This window comes from Idiotropiscis lumnitzeri, chromosome 8 (genome assembly GCF_059441095.1).
Source record: "Idiotropiscis lumnitzeri isolate Australia: NSW breed Sydney's pygmy pipehorse chromosome 8, RoL_Ilum_1.0, whole genome shotgun sequence".
NCBI lineage: Eukaryota > Metazoa > Chordata > Actinopteri > Syngnathiformes > Syngnathidae > Idiotropiscis > Idiotropiscis lumnitzeri.
In genome coordinates this window covers 22,337,871-22,362,397 of record NC_142398.1, presented here as the reverse complement: position 1 = coordinate 22,362,397, position 24,527 = coordinate 22,337,871, and the positions used below count along the sequence as shown (strand labels likewise).

General features: G+C 41.6%; 1 protein-coding gene across 9 annotated transcripts in view; it reads left to right on the top strand.

Moving 5' to 3' along the window:
• Window positions 1-24,167, top strand: part of sorcs1 (sortilin-related VPS10 domain containing receptor 1) — a 47,265-nt gene extending 23,098 nt beyond the window's left edge. For 2 of the 9 annotated variants that reach the window (XM_088302356.1, XM_088302360.1), the window contains exons 5-27: window positions 884-957; window positions 2,785-2,849; window positions 4,886-5,004; window positions 5,215-5,304; window positions 5,755-5,934; window positions 6,686-6,832; window positions 8,198-8,300; window positions 9,689-9,765; window positions 10,428-10,519; window positions 10,807-10,914; window positions 11,197-11,314; window positions 12,566-12,699; window positions 13,870-13,983; window positions 14,861-15,032; window positions 16,086-16,272; window positions 16,496-16,629; window positions 17,514-17,640; window positions 18,581-18,693; window positions 19,571-19,705; window positions 20,631-20,730; window positions 20,854-20,959; window positions 21,496-21,653; window positions 21,756-23,268. In XM_088302356.1, coding sequence (XP_088158482.1) covers window positions 884-957; window positions 2,785-2,849; window positions 4,886-5,004; window positions 5,215-5,304; window positions 5,755-5,934; window positions 6,686-6,832; window positions 8,198-8,300; window positions 9,689-9,765; window positions 10,428-10,519; window positions 10,807-10,914; window positions 11,197-11,314; window positions 12,566-12,699; window positions 13,870-13,983; window positions 14,861-15,032; window positions 16,086-16,272; window positions 16,496-16,629; window positions 17,514-17,640; window positions 18,581-18,693; window positions 19,571-19,705; window positions 20,631-20,730; window positions 20,854-20,959; window positions 21,496-21,653; window positions 21,756-21,793 — 2,691 coding nt within the window. In that variant the 3' untranslated portion in view covers window positions 21,794-23,268. The other 7 variants (XR_015844632.1, XR_015844630.1, XR_015844633.1 and 4 more) reach the window with 7 other exon arrangements.
• The last annotated feature ends 360 nt before the right edge of the window (window positions 24,168-24,527 follow it).

Below are 24,527 nucleotides of genomic sequence, written 5' to 3'. Positions count from 1 at the left end.
GACATACTTTTATATATTATCGTCCGTCAGAATTGAACTACATGTCTTTATTGAGCCCGATATTCGGCAATTGTGTAATGACAAAGATACGTACGTCTTACCGTACGGCTTAATTTCAACGACTCCAGGAATGCTGATTTGATTATACTGCTGATTTATATCATTATTTATTGAGGTGCAAGAATGACTATTTATGACCATTGTCAAATGTCAAAATACTGTATATTCATTTTAAGAATAATGCTAAGAAATTATCGTTAGCATTAGCACAATAAAGCCTGCTTTGTATAATGAGGCATACATTGTGGCTGGAAGTCGATTTCATTCATATCTATATATGCCCTGTCCCCCTATAAAAAAGAAAAAAACATAGTATACCATAATATGTGTCATCTGTGACAAACATGCCTTGGCTACTTCCAACTTCAGCGCAGCTACATTATTTCATTTCTGTCACCCATAAATGAATATTTGTGGACACATTATTATGCATGTGTGCTCATTCTTGCAACGGAAAAATGATCCCTACAAATTGAGCTGTGTTTTATAAATCATCACATTACTACGCCGTAAGCTGCAAAGTAAACAGATTTGTCCACGCTTTTTCATTGCCTGACAGGTGTCGTCCATATTCTTATATTTCCATGAGCGAACTCTCACTTTCAAATTGATTGAACTTCCACACAATTGACATATCAACCAAAATGCACCCCCCACCCCAAGACGATGTACGTACAAGCTTCTTTTGCAAAAGGCTAACCGCATAAAATGTACAAGGCGAGATGTACTTGCACAGATGTGAATCCAAAAGGTGTTTACTGTGATGAATTCCAACCGAATGCGTCCCTCCGTGCTCATTCTGCTTGGTTTGTGTCGCATACAGCTCTACAGCTCCGTAGAGTTTGGAAGGAGTTGGCAAATGGTGCATGAGAGAGTGACTCCAAATCGTTTTTACTGGTAAGTCTTGACATTTGCGTCAAACAAGTGGTGGGCCGTTAAAACCTTTTGTGAACTAATTGCCAAAAGGCAGAGAATCACTTCACTGTTTTTTTTTTTTCAACATCTTTTCCTCTCAAAAATACTTTTAGACTTTATGGACTTTGCTAACTATTAAGCCATTGTATTTTCTATTGTGCAACTGATATACTGAATTTAGCAATTTATTAAATAGCAAACTCCGGAAAGCTGCCCGTCACTTTGGGAATTTTGTCGTCATGGTTCCTGCAGTGGGAACCCCCCCCCCCCCAAAAAAAAACAAAAAAAAACAACACTGTTTCCATCCTTCATATGGGCAAATTTCTTCTAGACGAGCTTAATCGTCTGCTTTTTTTTTTGTTCTTCGTGCCTCCATCGCTGCTTTTGTTTTTGTCAGGCCACTTACCACAACGATGTCATCATGTCATGTGTTCTTTAGCCAAAGAACACAAATGATAATGGCGTCTTGAACCAACCAAATAACCTCAACTCATGAGAGGTCTCAAAGCCGAACTCGCGGGGCCAGAAACCTTTCCATCTCAAAGTGCAGAGCATTGACGTTGGCTAATAATGATGAATCGACAGGACGGGTGACCTTTTGCCACTCCACTCATCTTAAAATGCTACAGCACATCACATGATGGTAGCTAATGTCCTTTTTGAGGATTCATTTCCAAATGTCAAAGCATTCTTTGTAATTCCTTTGGCTGAAGTGCATCCCTGTTTCGTTCCAAAACACATTCTTCAACTCTGACTCCAATTTTGGGACTTCTCACACAACATGTCCGTCATTTTGACTATCCGCGCAGGTTTGTCTTGGAGGCGGGACAAGCAGATGTCAAAGTGTGCACGTGCGTTTGTTCTTTGCTAGGGAAAGGCAACGAAAAAAAAAAAGAAGAAAAAAATAGAGATGACAGATACGTTCTTGGATGGTGGCGTGAGGGCAGTATGGAGCGTCTATTAAAAAAAAAAATGAAGGCAACAAATGCGCTTCATGACAACACGTTTGCAAATCAGCTACTGGTTTTGCAGTTAGCAAACGTAGCATGAGTTGAAATGCTACGTAGGCTTGCCAAGATTTCCAAGATGAAGCGTCCCAGTCGCCAAACGACCAATCGTCCAACGTTTAGCGATGGCCACGAGTTGTGGGTCGTGACCCCAAGAACAAGATCTCAGTTACAGGCGGCCAAAATGAGTTGAGTGCGGGCTTCGTGGAATAGGCCGTCCCGCAAATGTTCCGGTACCTGCAGGGAAAAGCACTGCTCTGATAATAATTCTTGCATTATTTCGGCCTCTCCATCTGAACACAAACGAAGATGTTTCCTATTCTTTATGTTGTCATTTGTATGGAACGTGTAAAAATATTCCCTCGTTCATTCATGTCCCTTTTTTTTTCTGCTTGCATTAATCTCCACCCCCTCCCAGTTCTGTCCTGTTCCACGTGCCTGTCTTTGTCTTTGCTTCTTCTGTGATCCTCCAGTCTCTTTAACACATATTAAATGACGCCATAACGATTTTGTGCTATTCCACCTGTGGGCACGCTGACAATCCAGACAAAAACAACGACTTTCTCTCTTCCATTGAAGTCGGGAAACATTCGACACCATCTTTAAGGGTGGGGAGAGCATAGAAAACATTTATTTTTGATTTTTTTTTTCCATGTTATTGATGGTCACCGTAATTATGTTCATCTTTTGATTTCATTCATAGCTTTGTCTAATTCTGAAGCATGTCAAATTGTTAAAGTTGCACTGAGGGGGTAAGGAGAGCACGCGGCTCCTTTTTAAAACGCAATTGTCTGCCTTTCAGGTCTAAAATGGGTTTGGACAAGGAGCCGGGTTTGATTCACCTGGAAACCACCGTCTCGGAAGGACGTGAGTAGTTGGATTTGATGTTCAGCATTCCATTCTCTAATGTTTTGGAACTTTATTGTGGGATGAGCTAAAGTCAAGACAAATTGGAAGTTGCATGGGGGAAGTTTGTTGAAAGGGAATGCAAAGGGACGGCATGAATGGATGCGTCTGCGTCCGTAAAATAACAATAGAATCCAAAATGAAAGCACGCATTACAATGTTATGAAAACCAAGAAAAATGACCCTTGCGTGGGGAAAAAAAAACGGACTCTTTCTGGATTTCAATAAAGGAATCAACTGCTGATCGTCAGAATCAGGTTCAATAGAGGAGGGAAACATCTAAAACCGGCTGGTATAGGGGCTCGGGAAGACCAAACTTGCACAGCCCTGAGCTAAATGATGTCCTTTTTCATGTGTCGTGTCGCACATTCAAACACAAAATTCTCTCTCTCTCTGTCTCTGTCTCGAAAATGAGTCAATAAGGTTTGAAAAGTGTGGTTTTACAGCACACATTAATAATTACAATCGCCATAAAAAGGATGTGATCGTATTTAAGCAAGGTCATTTGAGAAGTCATTGAAAAGTCCTCCAATATGTCAGTGCTGTCAACCGATTCATTTTTTTAAATTGAATTTATCGCAAAAAATCCCTAATTAATTGCAATGAATCCCATTTTTCAAGTTCTTTTTTTGTGAAGCTTGCAACATATATTGACTTGAATAATAGCTTATAACTCATTTAAAAATCAGCAAATATTAAGTTTACTTTAAATCAAGGACGGTTGGAATAGCTTTAGATCCTTGAATACGATCGAGGTATTTTTCATTCACATTTCTTAAAACTCATACACTTCATTTAGTTCTGCCCACAAGCACCACACAGACAAGGATAAGAGAACAAAAAAAAATTAAATACTTAGCTGTGGGATAAAACACGATGTTGAAAGCGCTATCAACGCAACGATGGTGCACTCAGGTGTTGAAAAAAAAAGCCAACAGGTCTGAGAACCGAATGTTGTCTTATAAGGTTGAAGGCCAGTAGCTTGTTGCTTGCTTTTATAAAGGCCAAGCCCACAGTACACGTTGTAGTGATCAAAAAAGAGAGTTTGCGTGTGCCTGCGTCTGTGAGGGAGAGGAAGAGACGACCAGATGAGGAATTATTGGACGTGGACTGTTCTGCTTTTGCAATTAAATACAAATTAGTTTCCACACCTTAACATGATCTCTCCTCGATGGAAAGCTCGATCAGGCTCAGCAAACATCGATGTTTTTGTTAAATTGTGTCGGCAAGCACCAGCGGCACAAAATCACGTAAAGCTGAGTTGAGTGCTTTCGGGACGGATGTGGACTCATCGGCGAAATACCGCCGCAGTGGACATATTTCGCTTTATCTTCTCTTATAAATGATCCCAAACTTTGGGGATTCTTTTTTTTATGGTTTCTTGGCTCCCGGCCAAGACTGAAATAAAAAAAATATCTTTGAGCCAAGCAGGCCACATAACATACCTGACACGAATAAAAAGAAATATTGAAGATTTTTGTCTGAGACGTATTCAACTAATTTAAATGTGCAATTGCAAAAAAATTCCGATATCGGTGTATTCCAGGTAGGCGGTGCCAAATAAAAAAAAGAAGTGTAACCAACAAGTAAAAGTAAAGCAGAGTGCTTCGAGCTGGGTTCCAGAAGCATTCGGAAAGACGCAATCATTGCCCCTCTCTTTTCGACATCAGCACAACAAAGAAAGGCCACAAAGCAACATTTATTGTGCCTGATGCGACAAGCAAAGGAATGGAAACGATCACGTTGGATCAAGCGCATGTGGAGAGAGCCGGCTCATATTTGGCAGACGCTCGCGATTGCAATTGAAGGCAGACAGCAAATGGCCTCTTTGCTCATCCGTCTTCACCTCCGACGAGCGTCAAGATTAGGGAGACCTCTTTATTGACACGAGTAATATGGAAGGCCGAAAAAGGCCGTCTGGCTTTATGGGACGCTTGTCCATCTTCATTCGGTTAACACCAAGACTCATGCCTCCGTGTGTGTGTATTTGCGAGCAGAGGCACTGTATGTCACCTGCAAGCTGCAGAACTGCACCGATGCCAACAAGGGCAAACCGTTCCCTGGCTACATCGACCCCAATTCTCTGGTGGTTCAAGATGAGTATGTGTTTGTCCAGGTGGGTGATTGTCAAGTTCAGCAGCACGATCAAAATATTGTTGTCATGTAAAATGTGAAGACTTTAAGACACGGGTCTTCAATCCTGGACACCGGCCCTCGAGGAACAGGGTTGAGGACCCCGGCTTGAAGACATTCTGAGGTCTAAGGATGTTCAAAAGTGTTCCATCATGTTTCTTTTTTGCCTTTTTAATGCAATTTCCACTCGTAGGTGTCGACGACCGGGAAGCCAATCTATTACGTGTCTGCGAAGAGAGATGTCTTCACGCCAATGAAACTGCCCAAGTACACTTTGCCCAAGGTAACCAACATTGCCTGATATGATATCTTAATTCAAATAACATTTTTCCAAATGCCAGGTAGCAGATTGTCTGTTTTGTAGCGTTTTAAACACGATAAAGTGCCAGTCCTCTTCATCCCAACTCCTGTAAAGAAAAGCTTCAGACTGGACTTGAGCGGCAGTTTAAAGCATTGAGATGTGTTATTTTGCGTTTTTCTTGGCTCCTCATATCTGCATTGACAATTTGTCTTTTTTTTTTTTGAAGACCGCTGTTCTGGCCCCCTCTAGCGTGTTAAATGACGATATTTTGTCAGCCAATGTCCTCATGCTTCCTGCTCTCATTTGCACCCGCAAGATTATCCAATATGCACGGCCAATCAACACTCAACTCGATTCAATCACTTATTTTATACCTAAAGTTTATTACGATAAGATTTTTGGCAAACTTGAAGGCCTTTACTGTTCTTGCAGGACCTGCATGTCATCAGTACAGATGAAAACCGTGTGGTGGCAGCAGTGCAGGAGTGGAACCAGAATGAAACCTACAATTTGTACGTGTCTGACACATCGGGTGTCTTTTACACTCTGGCTTTGGAGAATGTTGTCAGTAGCATGGGCCCTGAAGGCAACGTCATGGTTGATCTATATGAGGTAAGCCAACGTTTCCTCATTTCTTGAATGATGCCCCCCAGCATCGCAGCGCCGCCCCCCCAGGGGGGTCCACCCCACTATTTGAGAAGAACTGCTTTATACCACTTTGTGTGAATGTAAAAGATCGTTTTTGAGGCATAGACAAGAACATTTGTTGGATGTACAAATGCTGCTCTCAACACACATAAAATTGGAACCCAAGTCAAACTGAAGCGAATGCTAATTTAGGTGCTCCGATGCCACACCATTAGAATTGACCGAAAGATCCACAACACATATCAATTATATGTAAAAAGAAGAAAATAATAATTAAGCACCTGAGAATGCTGCTCATGTCCTACTTTGGCCCGGGTTGAGGAATCGAATCCACTTGATTCTTGATTGGGGTCAAGGTATTCTAAATCCTTCCTCAGGGACGCGTGACAGTTATCAAAGTGGACTTTCATTGCCTGGTGCATCTGGCTCGGACTCACTTGAGTCTCCCGAAGCGACGACGCTTCGAGCGAGCAGTCACAAACATTTTAGAAACACATTGAGCATTTGCAAACGTCCATCATTTGCCGCTCACCGTTTGTGGCTAGATTTGGATTCATTGGCCATCCCCCCAAAAAAGGCAACTTCGGGTGATTGGTGTTCCTTTGCCACTTGAAGTTGTCACCCGGTGGAATTGCTTTCATTTTCATCCCAAATCATTTTCAAGTGAATTTATTTTGCGTGTGTTTCTGAGCTTTTTTTCTGCTTTTTTTTACAGGTGGCGGGAATAAAAGGCATGTTCTTGGCCAACAAAAAGACAGAACGGCAAGTCAAGACCCACATTACCTACAACAGAGGCAGAGACTGGAGGTTATTACAGGCGCCAAACAAAGACCTGCGAGGCAATAGCATCCACTGTATGCCAGTGAGTGTCGGCATTTATTTTTTCATCTCTCCATTTTCCATCCCGCTTAGTCTTCAAAGTTTGTTGATGGACCAGACTCGAGTACGTGCACAGGCCAAAATCAAAAGAGACACAAGCCAGACACCCATCTGGCGCCCAGGTCAGCGGTTTTGTTTTGGCGACCCCAAAAGGACAAACAGGAGAACTGCAAATATTTTTGTGGCGCCACAAAACAATGAAATAATGAACATTGCAGTCAATTTGAAGTAGAACCTTGAAAATATTCCAAAGGATCAGACGAAAGGTCACGCTTTTAAATGACGTGTTATTTTCTTCTCAACTCAGTTGTGGTTGGATTGATTGAATTTTGATTCCAAAGATTTATCGTACGTGCAGTATAATCTTAAACTATATTTCCAAACTGGGACACCAGGTCAACGTGAAGCGTTCGTCAAATTTCTTTGTTCAAAGAAATGCGGAGCTTGAATCATGTTGATGGAGATGCTGAGGGGGGCCTCGAATTTTGGCAAAGATCAGAACCCGGGCTGCCCCCTTTTGTTTGCGCTCGTCTCGCCTCCACGTTCCAGCTGGACGCCGAACTTCCTCTGGTGCCCGCGAGCTACTCTTATTAATTAATTAATTAAAGTTCTCATTCTTTACTCTCCCATCCCCGTAGTCTGTTTTCCATGCGATGCACGTTTTCCAGTTCCAGCGTAGACTAGAAAATAAACGTGCACATAATAAGAAGTTGATTGTTTACAGTATTGATTTATTTTTTACATTTTTTGGGGGTGAACGGACTGAACGAAACACGGATGAACCCAACCACCAGCCAAGAAAGAGCATTACCCAACAAAACGTTTTGTTTGTTTTCTTCATTTCTTTCTAAAAGCAAATTGGGCAGATGTGTTCCATTTCAAAGATAGAAATGTTCTTCTTTTTAAGGCTTACTCGGATTGAGAAAAATAGTACCAGCGATGAGTGCGTTTGCAGACATTTTGTAAACGCAGCTTGATGCACCAACTTAGTCATTCGTCTTTCTTCCGTCTGCCATTCTGTGGAATTCTTTGCCTTCTACCCGTATTATACGGCAATTTGTCAGCAAATGTCAACGTTTTAATAAACCCCTAAAGAGCCTGTCGCCGCATGGCCTGCATCACTGGCATTTTGCTCGCTCGTAATGAGAATTGTGCCGTTAAAGGTTAACCAAATCAAAACTAATGGCGACCAACGGCATATGCCATACGTTGGACGGCGTGGGCTCATTGGATTATCGTCCCAATCGTTGCATCATCTGTTGGGAATCCTTTTGTGCTGCGTTTTGGTGAGGCGCGAATACGCAAATTGGGCCTTTGACTCTTTGTCTTTGTTTGTTTGTTCACACAGCCATATTGTTCATTACATCTCCATCTTCACGTCTCTGCAAATCCTTACACATCTGGAAACATCGCAAGTAGGGACTCCGCACCCGGGATCATCGTTGCAGCTGGTGAGTTCATTATGCAAGTCTTTGAGATGACGTTTTGGGGAAAAAAAAGTGGGGAGGACTTCATGCGCTCAGCTTCCGTAAGCGTCTTGTATATTTGCGGGAAGTCACGTCGGCTGTTTGTGTGAACGCACACACCGACACGGAAATGTTTTATCGGAAACGCCCAGACGAATTCATGCCGGTTATTCTTTTACGTACTTTTGTTCTGCGTGAATGCTTTTTGAAAGACGGCGACGTCTGCTGCAAATCTAAAATCCGGGTTGGTGGTGCCCAAGAAGACTTTCTGCCCCCCCCCCAAAAAAAAATACATTTGCATTTTAAATGATACACGCAGCTGGTAAACTATTATTTATTTCTACCCATCTCGCACCTTAAATTTTAGAGACACCCCTCATCACGATGAGAGGGGCTTACTTACACGATGGAAGAGATTCTAACGTGTTCACTGCAACATGTGCCACCTCACAGCGAAAGGCGGAGTTCCGTCACCGTCACTTCATTCCTGACTCAGACCGGCGGGTTGTTATTGCCAGAAAACGAGACAAAGGAAATACTCGTTGTGTCTCGCTGTGGAGGAAAAGTAACAACTGCTAGAAAATGAGACCACCAACCCCGCCGGGTGAATTGGCACCTTTGTGATATTTACTCCCACATGAATCCTCCGTGTCAATAACTGAGCAGCACATGCCGCAGGTGTCTGCACATGGCCGAGTTTGCTTCAAAAGTGTGGGCGTTTGGACCTCGCCATAAACGTGTAAGAAATGTGAGCGTGGGGGAAAAAAATAAAATCACATGTTTAAGGACAAAGTTTTTCGTACAAGTCATGAAATACGGCGTTTAAAATATAAACTCCAACTTTGAAAAGGTTGATCATTTTAATGATGATTTGAAGATTCGATGTGATCAATTTGAATGTTCAATCTTCAATTCAGCTTTGCTTGACTTTTGACAAATTTCCTGTTCGGACGCCTCCGATTCTATCTTGGCTGATTCGTGACGGAGCACCGTATTTTCACGGCGCACTTAAAAGTCTAAATTTTTTCTCCAAAATGGACGGGGGCAACTTATGAGAATACAGTTTGACAGTCCACAGACTTTGATTTGCGATAATACGGCTTCTAAATTTGGAAGCATGCATGAATGCACCCAAATTATAACAAAGCTACAATACCGTATTTGCCAAGTTGTCAACTTCGAAAGTGAATTTGCGGGTTGTACCGTGTACGGTAGAAAACTTTTTCATACATGAAACAAACAAAAAAACGAAGCACTTTGTTACCTAATGTTGGATTTCTGGCTGAGTTGCCGTCATTGCCAGAAGAAATTAATTTGAGATAACATGTTTTGCAAGAATTCCTTCTTGACGTTTTCATTTGTTCGCATGAAAGGTTCGTTTGGTTCTGAGCTGACCAACGGCAACGTCAGCGTGTACATCACCTCGGACGCGGGAAACACGTGGCGACAGGTGAGGCTTAATTCATCCCGCTTTTCTCATCATGCTTATTGTGGTGGATTCAAAAATGTTTTCTGTGAGGGCCAAAGGCAGTTCAAAACATTTGAAGTGCAATCGAGATTGACGAAAGTTCGGAAAAGAAGACAAGCCAGGGGCGCTTTTGTGTCAGCCGTCTTACAGCGATTCGTAAAAGTCGTTATTAGTTTTTGAATCTGAAAATTATGTCAATTCAATCATTGGTTTTGTCAGAAGAGCTCCGATCACAGATCAGCCGAGCAACAGAAAATTCTGTCGATGTATTATAACATAACGGCACGTTGCAATTTCTAAATATTCAGCCAAGCACCACTTTGGCCTAAACATCTCTTGATCAATATTAACCTTGTTCTGATTACTTCCCTTTTTTCATTGGTTGCATTTCACAAAGCAATTACAAGTGAGGAGTAATTCGGCATTCTGTGTTGATGAGCATTTTTTTTGCTCAATTGATTCGGGTGTTGTCATTTCATTGGGCCCGTTTCCATTGAATTTTGTCTTTCGGTGGGTTATTGCAAGTTGATAGACAAGAGTTGCGAGAGAAGCCAGACTGATGTGTTTCCTACGTTGTGGAAGAAAATACCTCTGGCGATGAGTCTTTTCTTCCTCTCTTTCTCGCTTTCGCTTTCGCTCTGAAGATCTTCAATGAGGAGTACGCAGTGCTGTATCTTGACCAAGGAGGAGCTTTAGTTGCAATCAGGCATACTCCACTTCCCATCAGACACTTGTGGTGAGTCATGACGGCAGAGATGCAAGCCGTTTTTCTTGGTGATGAAGTCCAAACTATTAAGTTCATCAAACAAAAACTAATGGGTTGATTGTCAAACCGAAGGGCATTATAAAAAAAAATATATATAAAAAAAAAAATATTAAAATCAGCCTTGAATTGGCATTTCTACCGCTACGATCAATCCTCATTTGGCTCGAACACCCGATCTCCGGGCGAAATATGAAATAAAGTCATTAGACAATTTTCAGGGTTATTTGCCAAAATGTAATTGCCGTTTGTGTTGGCAGGTTGAGCTTCGACGAAGGACGCCAGTGGAACAAGTACAGCTTCACCAGTACGCCTCTGTTCGTCGATGGCGTGCTGGGCGAGCCGGGAGAAGAGACACTAATCATGACGTGAGCGAACATTCGTCCGTCCTCCACTAGTCATGAAAGGAACGTCTTGCAATTCCAGCGCGTTTCTCCAAACCTTTGGAAGTCACTTTGAAGCGAACGCGTTTCTTTGATTTATCAAGTTCTCTGACATATCTTCAGGATGCATCTTTTCTTATTTACATAGTCCTGCCTAAAAAAAAAATCGCAATATAGTGCCTCATTTTTTTATTTTCTTTGGGCATGTGAGGCTGCATGAGTTGGACATGTTTTTATGTAATCATCTTTTTTTTTTTTTTTTTCCAGGATATTTGGCCACGTCAGTCATCGCTCGGAGTGGCAGTTGGTGAAAATAGACTTCAGGTCCATCTTCAACAGGAGATGCACCGAGGCCGATTATCAGACGTGGCACCTTCACAATCAGGTATCACGTGAGCACAGGAATCTTCACAAGTGTGTAGAAGAGCGTCAGACAATTAAATGTTTGCAAATGGATCCAAAGCAATCACCGAGGACATTCGTGTGTGTGTGTGCAATAATTCAGTGCACTCTTTTGGATTGTTCATTTCCTGAAAAGAAGCTATTTTTTTCCTTAAAAAAAAAAAAAAAAGAAAGACACAGGCGATAATATAAAATTTAATAGTTTGACTTTCTTCTGTACAATAGTTTGTCTATTTGAAAGTCACGGAGAATGAAATGATTTCATTTTATTTTGCATGTCTTTGAATCTTTTTCTCTTGACTCAAAAGAAAAGCAATTTTGCATTTTGTTAGCGATTGGTTTGGATTCAAAAGTAGCATCAAAAGTAGGATACAATAAATAGGATCGAATGCCTTAAGAGGCTTGGAAAACGGGAAAATACTCCGTGACTGCCGCTCGCGTCCAATTGAAAAGAAAATGCAAAGAATTGCATTCATTCTGCGACCTTCCTGATTCTGACAGATCCTTTTAGGTCTGCTAGAAAGCTCTTTAGAATGTACGCCGATGCATCCGAGTCAGATTAAAATAAAAAAATACAAATCTTCAGCTTCTTAAATCATGAAAAAAAATCCAAAGTAGACATTCCCCATCAACTCTCACGTTGTAGAGAGACGTCGTAAATGACAATTCCTGTTTCTAAACACGCAACACGCACACGGTTGTCCGTCTCTGAGTAAATCTTTTTTTTTCCGCCGCCAAACTCATCACATTTGAAACCAAGCTGGAAACTCGTTTTCCTTGTTTTATATGTCGCTCGTTTGAATCTGGGCATCCGCATGCTCAGATGCTAATGATCTACATGGAACACAGAACAGATTCGAACAAAAAAACGTTCTTTCTATATCGAGCTGCGCCAATCACACTTTTAAAAAAAGTTGTTAAGATGCTAAAATTTTTGTTTAGTGGAAGTCGCCAGAATCTTTTAACATCTCGCTACTGACACCTAATACACAAAGACAGAATGATGTGCAGTGCAGTGGGCAAAAAAAATAAATAAATAAAAATGGTGAAATTCATTCCGGATCACAAGAGGCATGTAACAATATTGAGAATACCACATAGCATCATCAAAAATCAGATTTGCAGTCAATTTAAAAATTGCTCACGTGCATTCATGAATGATTGCCTCCAAGTTTCTCTTTCTGGCAGATGTGAGCGCTTTTGATCTTGATGCGTCTTTGAAATTGACCCACAGGGGGAGCCCTGCCTGATGGGGGTGAAAAGAATCTACAGGAAGTTGAAGCCCACGTCCAGGTGTGTGATGGGAAAGTTGTACTCCGTTTCAATGTCATCGGGTCCTTGCGACTGCACACAGGCTGACTTTGAATGGTAAGATTTAAAAAAAAAACATGCACTCAGAATAACTTCTCGACGGGAACATTCCGACACATTTGACAAGCATAACCAGAAGGACCATCAAAGATTTGGCCTCGTAGCACATGAAGAAGCATCACAAGTTGAACCTTTTTAGAAACATTTTGGATGGAAAGCTTGAAGGGCTCAGAAGGCTTCGTCTGCCCGGCAGTAAAAAATCAGACACACAACCGAAAACAGAGGTAGGCAGAAATGCCAAAAAGTGGAGCGTAATCACAAAACGGCAAAAACACAGTCGAGCCAGTGAATAATCCGACACCTGTGAGCGGCCTCAGCTGCCTCATAAACAACTGATTACAAACAGGAGACAGGTGAGTCACGGGAGGAACCGCCCACTAATACTCGCTGAAAACAAACAAAACAAAACCCGAGAGCGCAGACTTGACACCCCGAAAGAATCTCGTTGTCATCTTCGACAGCACACTCGTTCTATTTTCTCGTGTGAATAACAGAATCGGGTCATTTTAATTACGTGGACGCAACGCCGCACACATCAGCATCTCACACACTCCTCTTCTTTCCAGTCATCGATACTTTCCAGGCCATTTAAAACCTTGACCCTCCAAATCTGTCTGACCTCGCGACCTCAATCCTACCCGACCGGAGTTCCCGTCAACACGATTCTAGAATGCAACAACGGGGAAGCCTTTCTGAAAAAAAAAAAAAAAATGTAAATTTGAAAACATTTCCTCCCATTACAATTGAACAAAACTATCAAAATAAAGTTAGTGATAATCGCTGAAATGCAGGCGTCTTCAATCCGTTGTCCTGCCTGTTCTCCATCGTTGCCTGCTGCAACACACCAATTGATCCAGATCGTTATAAGGTGAATCACAGGCCTTTATTATTCTTAATATTATTGCTACATTTATTTATTTTCGTCAAAATTACAAAACGCGATCAAGTATCGGTACCCTGCGAGTACTCAAATGTTGCTACTTGCACTCACACTGAAAAACTAATGTGCTATAGGTCCAGTCGAAGCTTTTACAGTACACCTGAAGCGGGTAAATTCCCGGGTTGACTTCAATACCTTATTCCAAACTTCCCCACAGGACAGTGAGTCTGTTCCAAATGAAGTCTCCTTATTGGATAATGGTTTTGTCTGTGTTGGGATCGCGACAGTGATTATGGCTACGACCGACGGAGCGATGGCAAGTGTTCCCCGGCCTTTTGGTTCCATCCATCAGCGATGTCCCGGACTTGCACCACAGGGATGACCTTCCTCAACAGCACTGGGTAAACTCAAGATTAGGACTGACGCAAAGATTAAAGTTTCAAAAAAAGCATCATCTGCAAAGAAAACTCAATTTGCAAATTAGGACTTCATTCAGAACGAATGTTATGGGAACCCCGCAAGGTATATTTTCAAGACAGAATCAAGTTCATCAAAAGTACCAGTTCCCATCTATTACCGTATTTTCCGGACTATAAGCCCGCTACTTTTTTCCTCGATTTTGAATCATGCGGCTAATACAACGGTCTGGCTTTTTCTGTGGATTTTTCTTTCACCACTAGGGGCGCTCTACAGTTCAGAAAATACGCTAAATCATTCTCAATTTTTTTTTTCTCTTGGATCTGTTCTGTTTTAATGAGCAAAGTTGTTGCTGCGTTTTAACAATAATGTTGATGTCCCTTTATGTGCATTCACAGTACAAAATTGTTCTCGACATGCAGGAAACCACTCATTTTTGTCAACATAGAAAACTGCGGCATATAATCTGGTGCGGCTTGTATATAATTTTTTTGTTTTTGTTTTTCAAAAAGGAGTGTCTCCGGCTTATATATAGGTGTGCCTTATAGTCCGGAAAATACTCAAACACATTCTGCTTTGTTTTGTTTTGATCACATTTGAAGTATGGATTAAAAACAAACAAAGCATATTTTCCTTGAGATTTTTTTTTTTTTTTAGCGTTGCTATGTAAACTCTAATAAGAATTTTGGCCTTGTTTAATTTAATTTACCATCAAACTTGTTTTTGTTTTTGACACAATGAAAAAAGTACTTCTTTCGACCCTGAATATTTTCTTTCATGTTGGAATGACATGATTGTATGTTTTGGCATTTACCGTTCTGCAGTCACACCGGCGTTTGCTTTTTTTTTTTCCAACACTAGCTACAGGAAAGTAGTCTCGAACAACTGTACAGATGGCGTCATTGTGGAGTACACAGCCAAGAGGCAGCAATGTCCCATGCAAGCCCCCAAAGGTCTCCACCTGGTCACCAGTGAGGGTTCACTGTCAGCCGTTCAGGGCACCAATGTCACCTTTCTCGTTTTTCTGGAGAAGGTAATTCCCTTTTCGCAACTTCAACTACACTCATGATTAGAAATATATTTCAAGAAAAGTTCCAGGACTGAAGCAATATTTCAAATTTAAACTGCAAACGACAAGTTTCAAGTTTTCCTTCTTCAAAATAATGTCCTGGATGTTGATGCTGCCTATCGTGGGAGTTCCGCTTGGCTCCCTCACTTTTTCTCTGCTTCTTGTTCGAGGTGAGACGGACAAAAACGGGACGGTCTGCCATGCCCAGTTCGGGATAGTGGACGAGAATTTTTTCTTTTTTTTTCTTCAGGCTGGACAAAGCAAGGACGAGAGTGGGTTTTCGTTCATCTCTGTAATCGGCCCTAACCAGGTCAAGTGCCGTGGGTATAGAATTCAAATAGGAAACTTGCACTCGGCGCAGAATGAAATCTTGTAATGCTGTTGCATGTCCTGGCCCTTTGAGAGTTGAAGCGAAAGAGAGCGAGAGCTCGACTCAAAGCGGACAAAATGACTGAAACGATATAACTGCGGCTGTGTGAAGAAGCATCTGAGAGCCAAAATAAGCATCTTAAGTGGTGTTTCATTTGAGCAAAGGGATGAAGTGCAATAAATACAGCCATCTGTAGAGTGCGACCCGGGTCCGAGCTCGTGTGACAACGAGTCCGAGAAAGGTTCCGGGAAGCTGTTTAACGGTAGCAGTATTGGACCCCCACCTTTTCGTTGGCTCTCCCAAAACACATCTTTCCCCCAGTGACAGTCCAGGTGCATCGCGGATACGCTCACCTTATAAGGTGTCGGACCGAGCGTCTGACTTGTGACGCACCCCCCCACCCCACATGTGCAAGTCATTGAGTTCGGTGTCTCTTGAGGTTTTTTTTTCACCCCCATCCCAAATCCCGTGGCGTGACATTGGAAGTGTATTTTCCCCCTCATCTTGCCTCCCTTATCTTTTCTTTTTCCATTTAAGATACTCGGGACGCGATAAAAGAGCAACACGTCAGGTATCTCCGTTCTGTCTCTCTCTGTTGGTCATTGTCTTTCTTGTCTTTCTTTCTTTGTCATGTGTGTTCTTTCCAGGGAGAAGCAGCACGAACAAGCATCACACTCGACTTCGGGGATGGTCACGCGCTTTCCTATTCCAATCTGAGCTCCATTGAGGATGGGATCAAACACGTCTACAAAAATGCGGGGATCTACCGGGTGACCGCCGCAGGAAAAAATAGCCTCGGAATAGACACAGCGATTCTCTACCTGCACGTAATATGTGAGATATGCATAAACGTTTTTTCGGGTTCTATGGTCTTGCAATTATTTATTTATTTATGTATTTATTCATTGTCACAATCATTGAAAATATGGCAACCAACCTAGTCGGATGTGTTCGAAAACAGGGCAGGGGATGCCACTGATCAAAAATAACACGGCCACAATTCTCACTTCTCGCATTTTCCTTGGATTTACGCGCAAGTATTTGTGTTCCCGAGAAGGTCAGCTGGAATCCATCCATCTGTCTGCCCCCTTTGTGGCTGTGAAGAATAAGGAGGTGAACCTGACGGCAATTCTGTGGCCGAGTCAAGTGGGAACCGTCATCTTCATCTGGTGGATTGGAAATAGCACCGAGGTACTGTATACAGACTACGCGCTTGGATGTTTGCGCTCAATCCTCTGTTCCAAGATAATATTTGACAGCATGAGGGTTGAGCCACTTCTGTTTTGTGCAATTATATCATACAAAATCAGCAGCGGGTATGTCGTAATCATGTTTGTGTGTATGCACGGTATACCGTATAAACAAGGTGTTTTTTTGTTTTGTTTTTTTTGTCTTGTGGGGCCGTCTGAGCATAGCCCCAAAAGACAATGTCTTGCCCCTTTCCCGTGAAATCTTCAGCAATGGGAGGGGCCAAGGAGTCAGGTGCAATGTGAGCTGGGTGGCTGTCCGGTTCCAGGGATGTGGAACGTCACATCGTTAATTTTATTGTTAGAAACAAGATCAGAAAGGTACAAGGTGAAAATTGTTTTCTTGGAATGGACTAAATCAACGTAAAATGATTTGGCGTAAATTTATAATCATAAGATTGTTAACCCAACTTTAAAGGGTGGAGCTTATCGAAACGGAAGAGTTTTAAAATTTGGCTAGTTGACTTCTTGATTAGAAAGATTAAATTTGATAGGTTATTGGTAACATTAATAATGGAAAAAAATAAAATATTTTTTCTTGGTTATGTTTTATGTCTCAAAAATCCGACAATTGAACAAGAAGGCGCGTAAACTTGCACAAACAGAGATGACAAGAAGGTGTCGCTCGTGGCATGGAGGGAACTTTTTTGCAGCTCCTGGAACGATGCCGGATTATGCGAATAGGTGTGTGTGTGTGTGCCAGTGGAAATAACAGCAGTGTGAGATGTTCACCATCTGTTGATAAGGTTCTCTCTTGGGAGCCCTGAGGTTCTGACTCCGACTCTCCCTCAACTCTCTTCCACTCTTTCCCTGACTTCATTTTCCCAGCAGCCTATAATCACGCTTGAGGCAAGTGTGACATGCACATTCTCCCACGAAGGCATCAACACAGTCACCGTGCAGGTTTCTGCGGGGAATACTATTCTGCAGGAGCGCAAGGCGATCGCCGTCCATGGTGAGCCGGCTTTGGAACCGTTTCTGAGATTCTGTTGTTGTGGGAATCATTTATCATTTCAGAAAAACATCACAAACGACAATGTCATGACAGCCTGGAGTATGGTCTTAAATATATATATATATATATATATATATATATATATATATATATATATATATATATATATATATATGTGTGTGTGTGTGTGTGTGTATATAAAATACAACACCCAACACTCTAACATGTCCCGTTGTGTTCTTCGTGATGTTGTCCTACGAAGTGTGCGCTAATTATACGTCACAGCAGATGCAACAACTCTGATGCGGCTGTTTTGTGGGACCTCTGTGTCTCAGCAGCCTTGGAGGAAGATTATGAAACCTTTAGTTGCCCCTGTGACTTCAACTTTCATTTCTCCACTGTGAAATCTTCACAATTTATGCGGCTTTTATTACTTTTATTACTGTAGGCTAAGGAGTTGTTAATTAATATTTGATAGGACCTTAGCAACTTTTAAGTGCGTACCATTGCCTGGAGTTGATTGAGACGCAAACAACGAGTAATGGTTACACAACTGGACTATATTAGAAATTAATTATTAATAATGAAGCATTTAAACACTTATAATATACATGCACTTATTTTTGCAGAGAGTTAAGTATGAAGCCATCACTCCAAATCAATTGTTAAATACCAATTAACCATTTTTCATTGAACTTAATGAACAGGTGTGGCGAGGGGTAAAGATGAAACCATTCCGCTTCTGAGCAAAAATTTTCATATCCTGCCGTGTGAATGTAGCTGTTGATAATTACTTGGACATTAGATGATCGCTATAGTCCCCCGGTTGCGTTAAATCTCAAACCTAACCAGAAAATTTTGAATTGGATCCAGTTGAATGAAATCTGAACGCTCGTTTCTAAATGACAAGGTCAAATTGGACATTTTTCTTTTCCTACAGAATATTTCCAGTCTCATCTGCTGGCCTTTTCTTCAAACCTGGACGAGCACAACCCAGATGTTCCAGAATGGAGGCTGGATGTGAGCCGAGTCATCAAGAATTCGCTTCTGGAGGTAAAAAGGATTTGCTCCTTTCAAGGAAAACGATGCCTTTCTTGGGTTAATACTGTCCGCTTGGCCGAATATCTCGCAGTCTGCAAAGGCAGCGTGACCTCTCGGATGCCTTCAAAAGAGAATCTGTCTTTCATGATGATGGATCACAAGACAGGGAGTGCGGGGCGCCGATACAGTTTCAGCCCATTTCGATTGCAGGGCTTGCCCGCACCCGAGTGCGGTGCCACACAAGCCATAGAAGTTGCGGCAAATGCCAAACGTCCGCCAACCCGAAGGGACATTTGCGCTTTCATGCTTTTGCAGCTCGTCAAACGAGCGATATATGAAGTCCTATATTATACGGCACGTAAGCGCCACGTTTGCCTTATTCATTGGCTGCTTGTTGCAACATCCTTATATCTGCAATACATTTAATATTCTGAAATAATCTTGCATCATGTTTCGCCACATTTCCTTCCGACAAAATTCTACTCGGAGCCCGAAAAAATATGCACGGAATTTTCCTTTTCCCAGCGGCTATGTCTGTTTCGTTATCTATTATTAGCGTCAGTTTCCATGACACCTCCAGCCTGGAAGGCAGAGTACCCATGAAAATCTCAGATCAAAAATATATCAAGATGAAAACACAAATCTGCAACTTGCACAACAACGGCAACACAGTGTTAGCGGCACCCAAAAAAAAAAAGCAACGAGTGGTGTTGAACGCAACATATTGTAGCGTTGCGCAATTATTTGGGCCAAGTGGTCAGCGAGCAACAAACTTTTTCACGAGAACACAGGAAAGATTACTTTTGGCCAAGCCCAGACAACAACGCTAACCAGTCCGTCGGTTCTCTCACTCTCACTTTTCATTTCTCTTTGATTTGTTCTCCACCAGGCCACGGGTATGAACGGGGATCATCTTCTGGTCACTGTCCTCCCAGGTTTGCCTACAACAGCAGAGTTTTTCCTCCTGCTTGACAAACAAATAATTGAAGGAGAACACCAGAAGAAGTCTGCTCATTTAAATCAGGTATATGATTAAAAAAAAATGTTGGTGGAGAATCTACTCCCCTGTCTGTCAACATGACTGCAAATAAGGCCCCCTCTCTTTTTTTCCCGAGTAATTGTGTCGGCAGATTCATTTCCTCACCAGATTCTTGTCGTTCATGCTGTGTCAGCATGGTCAACTCGGGTATTGCATCCTAAAAAATAAGAAGCAAAAATGACTTCCGTCTTCTTCCAGTAGATGTCAGTATAGGTACACCTTCAGGAATCCTTTTCATTCTTCTCATCGATAGAAACCAATTAGAAAACTATCAGGCCGAATGATCTTGAAAGTGTCCTGCGGCACATCCTGTGAGAGCCAAGAAGGGAACTCGATCTTGTCCGTCTTCATTGATAAATCACCGAATCACTTGTGGCAAAAGGTGGACGAAGAGAAGCGTTACGTTTCCCATTCCAAAGAACTCATTGTAATCATATTTGATCTGCTCTCTGTGGGAACATTTCCATGAGTGTGCCTGAAATATGAAATTGCAAAAGAAATCAATTTGCTTCACTTGCATGTGGTCAACCACGTGGAAAAGGTCCCTTTTTTTCCCCGTCTATCCGGCAATAAATCTTTATTGAAGGTTGTTATTGTAACGGGACTTTGCATATTCAAATTTATACATTGATTTATTAAGTCTGTTATACACCGGGACCAGAACGGAACTCAATTTAATCTACAAAGAACCGTGCATGACGAGTTACTCTGAGCAGCATTCGTCGTTCAATATGTATTTTGGGTGATTCCGTGTTTTTTTTTTCCTCCCACAAACTCAAAATGCTGGCGTTAAGCACCCAAAAGGTTCTTCTGGTGCAGAAACAAACCAATGAAATGAAATGAAATGGATGATATCAATTTTATTGTGGGGTTAGATGATCAAAGCGTATTTCATTGTTGGTCCCAACAGCTTTCTGAGATGACGCTGAGTGCCTTGAATCAAAATCTGGTTCAGTTCACTCTGCGGCCTGGAGTCCAGGTCGCAGTCTACGCAGCGCACCTATCGGCAGGTAATGACAAAGTCACTGGTGGAAAACTCTTTCAATGCAATACAATACAACTTGATTTCTAAAAAAAAAAAGAGGCGCCCGTATATTTACGATGGTTCCATCCGTCTCCTGTTTTCTCCGCAGCACCCCTAGTGGACAGCAGCGAGAACAACAGTACCCCTGCCATGCTGATGTTGCTGTCCGTCGTGGTTGCGGGTTTAGCCGTGTTTGTCATCTATAAATTCAAGAGGTAAAATTTTCATGACATGCGATGAGTATGAAAGGACGGGAAAAGTTGTTGCGACTTGTTGCCGGGGAACTTGACAGCTTTGTAAACTAAAGCGAGGTTACATTTTTTGGCCCATCAAAAGCTTCCTTTGGCACAATTTGATGGAGGGAAATCAGCTCTTTGCCTCACACGTATTTTGAAAGTCTTTTGTTTGGTCTAAATGTCAGTCAGTCGTCATAGTTTATCGATAGTAAGCCCTTTGAATGTAGGCAGTTGACCTTTCTCAAATGTTAAATGTCTTCTCGCCAATGTGTTGTTGCAGCGTAATAGGGCGGGAGGTATCGTGACGACTCAGACAATCAAAAGAAAAGAGCAAAACCTTATCACCTTTACGAGTCTTCGCCGATGTCTCAACGAGACACGACACATATACCAAAAGAGAATAGTTTGTTGCTGCAAGAGTGAGCTTCGTACGCTTGCAGCGGCCCCACTCTTGCTAATTCAGTGAGGCGACACGCTTTTATCCATTTTTGCCTCAATGTAAATATTTTCTCAAGGAAGATCCCAGGCCTCAACGTCTATGCGCAGATGCAGAACGAAAAGGAACAAGAAATGATTAGTCCAGCTCATCCAACTGAGGCCGCGCCAAGCTCACAGCGGGACGTGGTTCCCTCGTTGGAGACTTTGGACACAGCGTTTAACTCTCGGCTCATCGGTAAACATGTTTTTCATGGCGTTTCTTTTTTCTCTGTGATTGTGTACGTGTTCCATCATGAAACTCATCCCGCACGTTTGTGTGCATGTTTTTGGTTTTTAGAACGGAAATGTTCCAATCCAGGAGTGCTTAGCAATTAAAAGGCTAAATGAGTATGACGAACAGTACATCTGTGAACATTAACGGCTCTTATATTGGTGCCCAGCGCAAGTCGAGTTGTGTGCAAGGGCGGGCTACACGATAATCTGGTCAGTTTGCGCCGTTGTGGGTATGAACACAGCTGACTTGATTCACAGCCAATGGAAGTGGCTCCTCTCATTCTCTTACAAATGGGCGCATAGTCCTTGACATGGCCGAAACAGAAACCCATTTGCTGGAGTTTACGCAAGACGTCCAGATCACCGCAGTGATACAAACAACAGTGCGTTCCATCAATTGATTTTGACAGGAAGGACGTCGAGCCGTCTGCCAAATTCCGACACAAACCCGCCCTGTTTGTCAATATTGAGCCCTAAATGTTCGGTCAGATTGGATTTGATCTAACGTTCTCCCGTCAAGTCCTGTGTTTTGCCAACTAACCAATCTGTTTTGTGTCAAAACGTATTTCATAACTAAAACTATAACATGAAAACGAAAGGCAAGCAGTAGAAAAGTACTTTCAGCAAATGATCTATACCGTATTTTCCGGACTATAAGTTGCACTTTGTTTCATAAGATGGTTGTTCTTGCGTCTTGTACATGAAAATAAATTCATGTCATTTCACAGACAGCCACGAGAGGGCACTCTAGACTTATGCACCCCTTCCAAAGACAACTGGGAACAATTTTTTTTTTTTTTTTTTTGGGCTGGTTCGACTTATACTCCGGAAAGTACGGTACATGTATTTTCCGTCGTCATAATCTTTCATGAAAAGCAGATTCTTTCACAGTTCACCGAGGCATACGATATATTGCACCTTGTCCTAGAAAATGTCTTGGCGGGCGTGAAAATTAAACCGCACTTGGTGATTGTATGGAAAGACAAAAAGTCAAGTTGATGAAAAAAAAAAAACAACCACTGTTGCGCCATGCCAATGCTTTACCATGGATCAAAACACAAAATGTTGAGCTACGGAAACGACAACAACATAAGTGAAAACATTAAACATATCCCACGTATAATCATCATAATGCATGTCATACAAATTCTCGTAAGAAAATGAACCTTGAATTAGAAATGAGTGTCCATTAAGGACGACACGGGTTCCTGCAGGAAGAAGAATGAAAGTGTAAATATGGTTAAGTATTGTTGTAAAACACTGCATACCGGGAAAAAAAAAGAATGTGAATCAAATGTTGGCATTTCTTAGCTCATTGCATCATGTTCACATTCTTAAATGAATCGTGTCAAAAATTTTACCTTAACGTGAAGGAATCTACTTTTTGTTAAAGGAATAGATTTTCTGAGAGAAGAGCTCACACTGCTGCTAAGACGTGAAATTATTTTGTGCCAACTCTCACCTGATCCTATTTCCTCCTCCAAAATCAGAATGTGTCAAGTGTTGCATTAAAACAATTGACATTATTGTGGATTTGGTTGCCGAGGATGTAAGAAAGCTCACGTTCACGTTCAATTCTCCACAGAACTCCCCACGTACGTCGTCTAAACTGTGGACTGGAACGCCACGACTGCTGCATCAAAGATTGGTTTTCAGTCATTTGGGACGTTTTTTTTAGCTTGACACCTGTGCATGTTGGACCTCACTGATACATAGTGAACTCTATTCCAAGTGTTCAGTTTTCTTTGAACATATAAAGTCTATTTTTTATGACAAGCCGCACCAACAGTTCAATGCGAGCAGGATCAAGACGGGTGACGAATGTCATCAGAAGCAAAGTTTTAGTTTTGCCTACCTGCGAATGCCATGTGAAGCAAATAGCGGCAGTGCAGTATTTATTCATATGAATATATATATATATATATTTGTTCTTGAAATGGATTATACCTAATTTATAAATCATGAATGTCAATCAATGTTTATAATGTACAGTATGTATTTGTATAGTAAGTGTTACATAAAACAACAATCTTGCTCTAAATTATGAGTAGGCTACACCGCTACTTTCTAACAACTGCTGCACAAAAGGCACAATACATGTTCTAATTGTAATTGTTTTGTTTTTTTAAGACCAACAAGACGTGTGCTTTTCTTGATGCATTTAAACTTTGTTTATATATATATATATAAAATATGAAAAGACTGGGGTACTTTATCTTCTGGTTGCTGAACGCATTGTCCTGACACGACTTCCACGTGCTCTTCATGCTCAGCTCACGGTGATGCAGGGCGGGGCTGTTGGACTGTGTTTGCCTTGGGTGCCAAATGAGCCCAGGTTGAGCCAGGGCCGTCGCCAGCTGGCTGACAAGCACAGTATGATTAGCGGCCCGTGCAATGCTGAAGAAGGCAGCTAGTAGCAATGACTACTAATGTCGCAAGCTCCACCAGTTTGGAGTTTATCTTCCCTGATATATATATATATATATATATATATATATATATATATATATATATATATATATATATATATATATATATATATCGGGGTACAAATACTTCTGAATTGACACTAATCTGTGCTTGATGATTTATATTTCTGGCAAGTGTCATTTATTCACACACTTTGTGTCCGAAATGAAATGTATATTTTACATTTCCGTTGAACGTGTTATTACACAAGTTACTACAACATAACATCCAAAGAAATGTTTTGTTGCTTTATGAATAAATGAGAAGGGTTGACCGTATTCGATTTTAGTTACATGAAATTGTTTAATACTACAACATTGGCTGCAGCAGTGAATATGCTTCAATTGTATACTGTTGTCAATAAAGG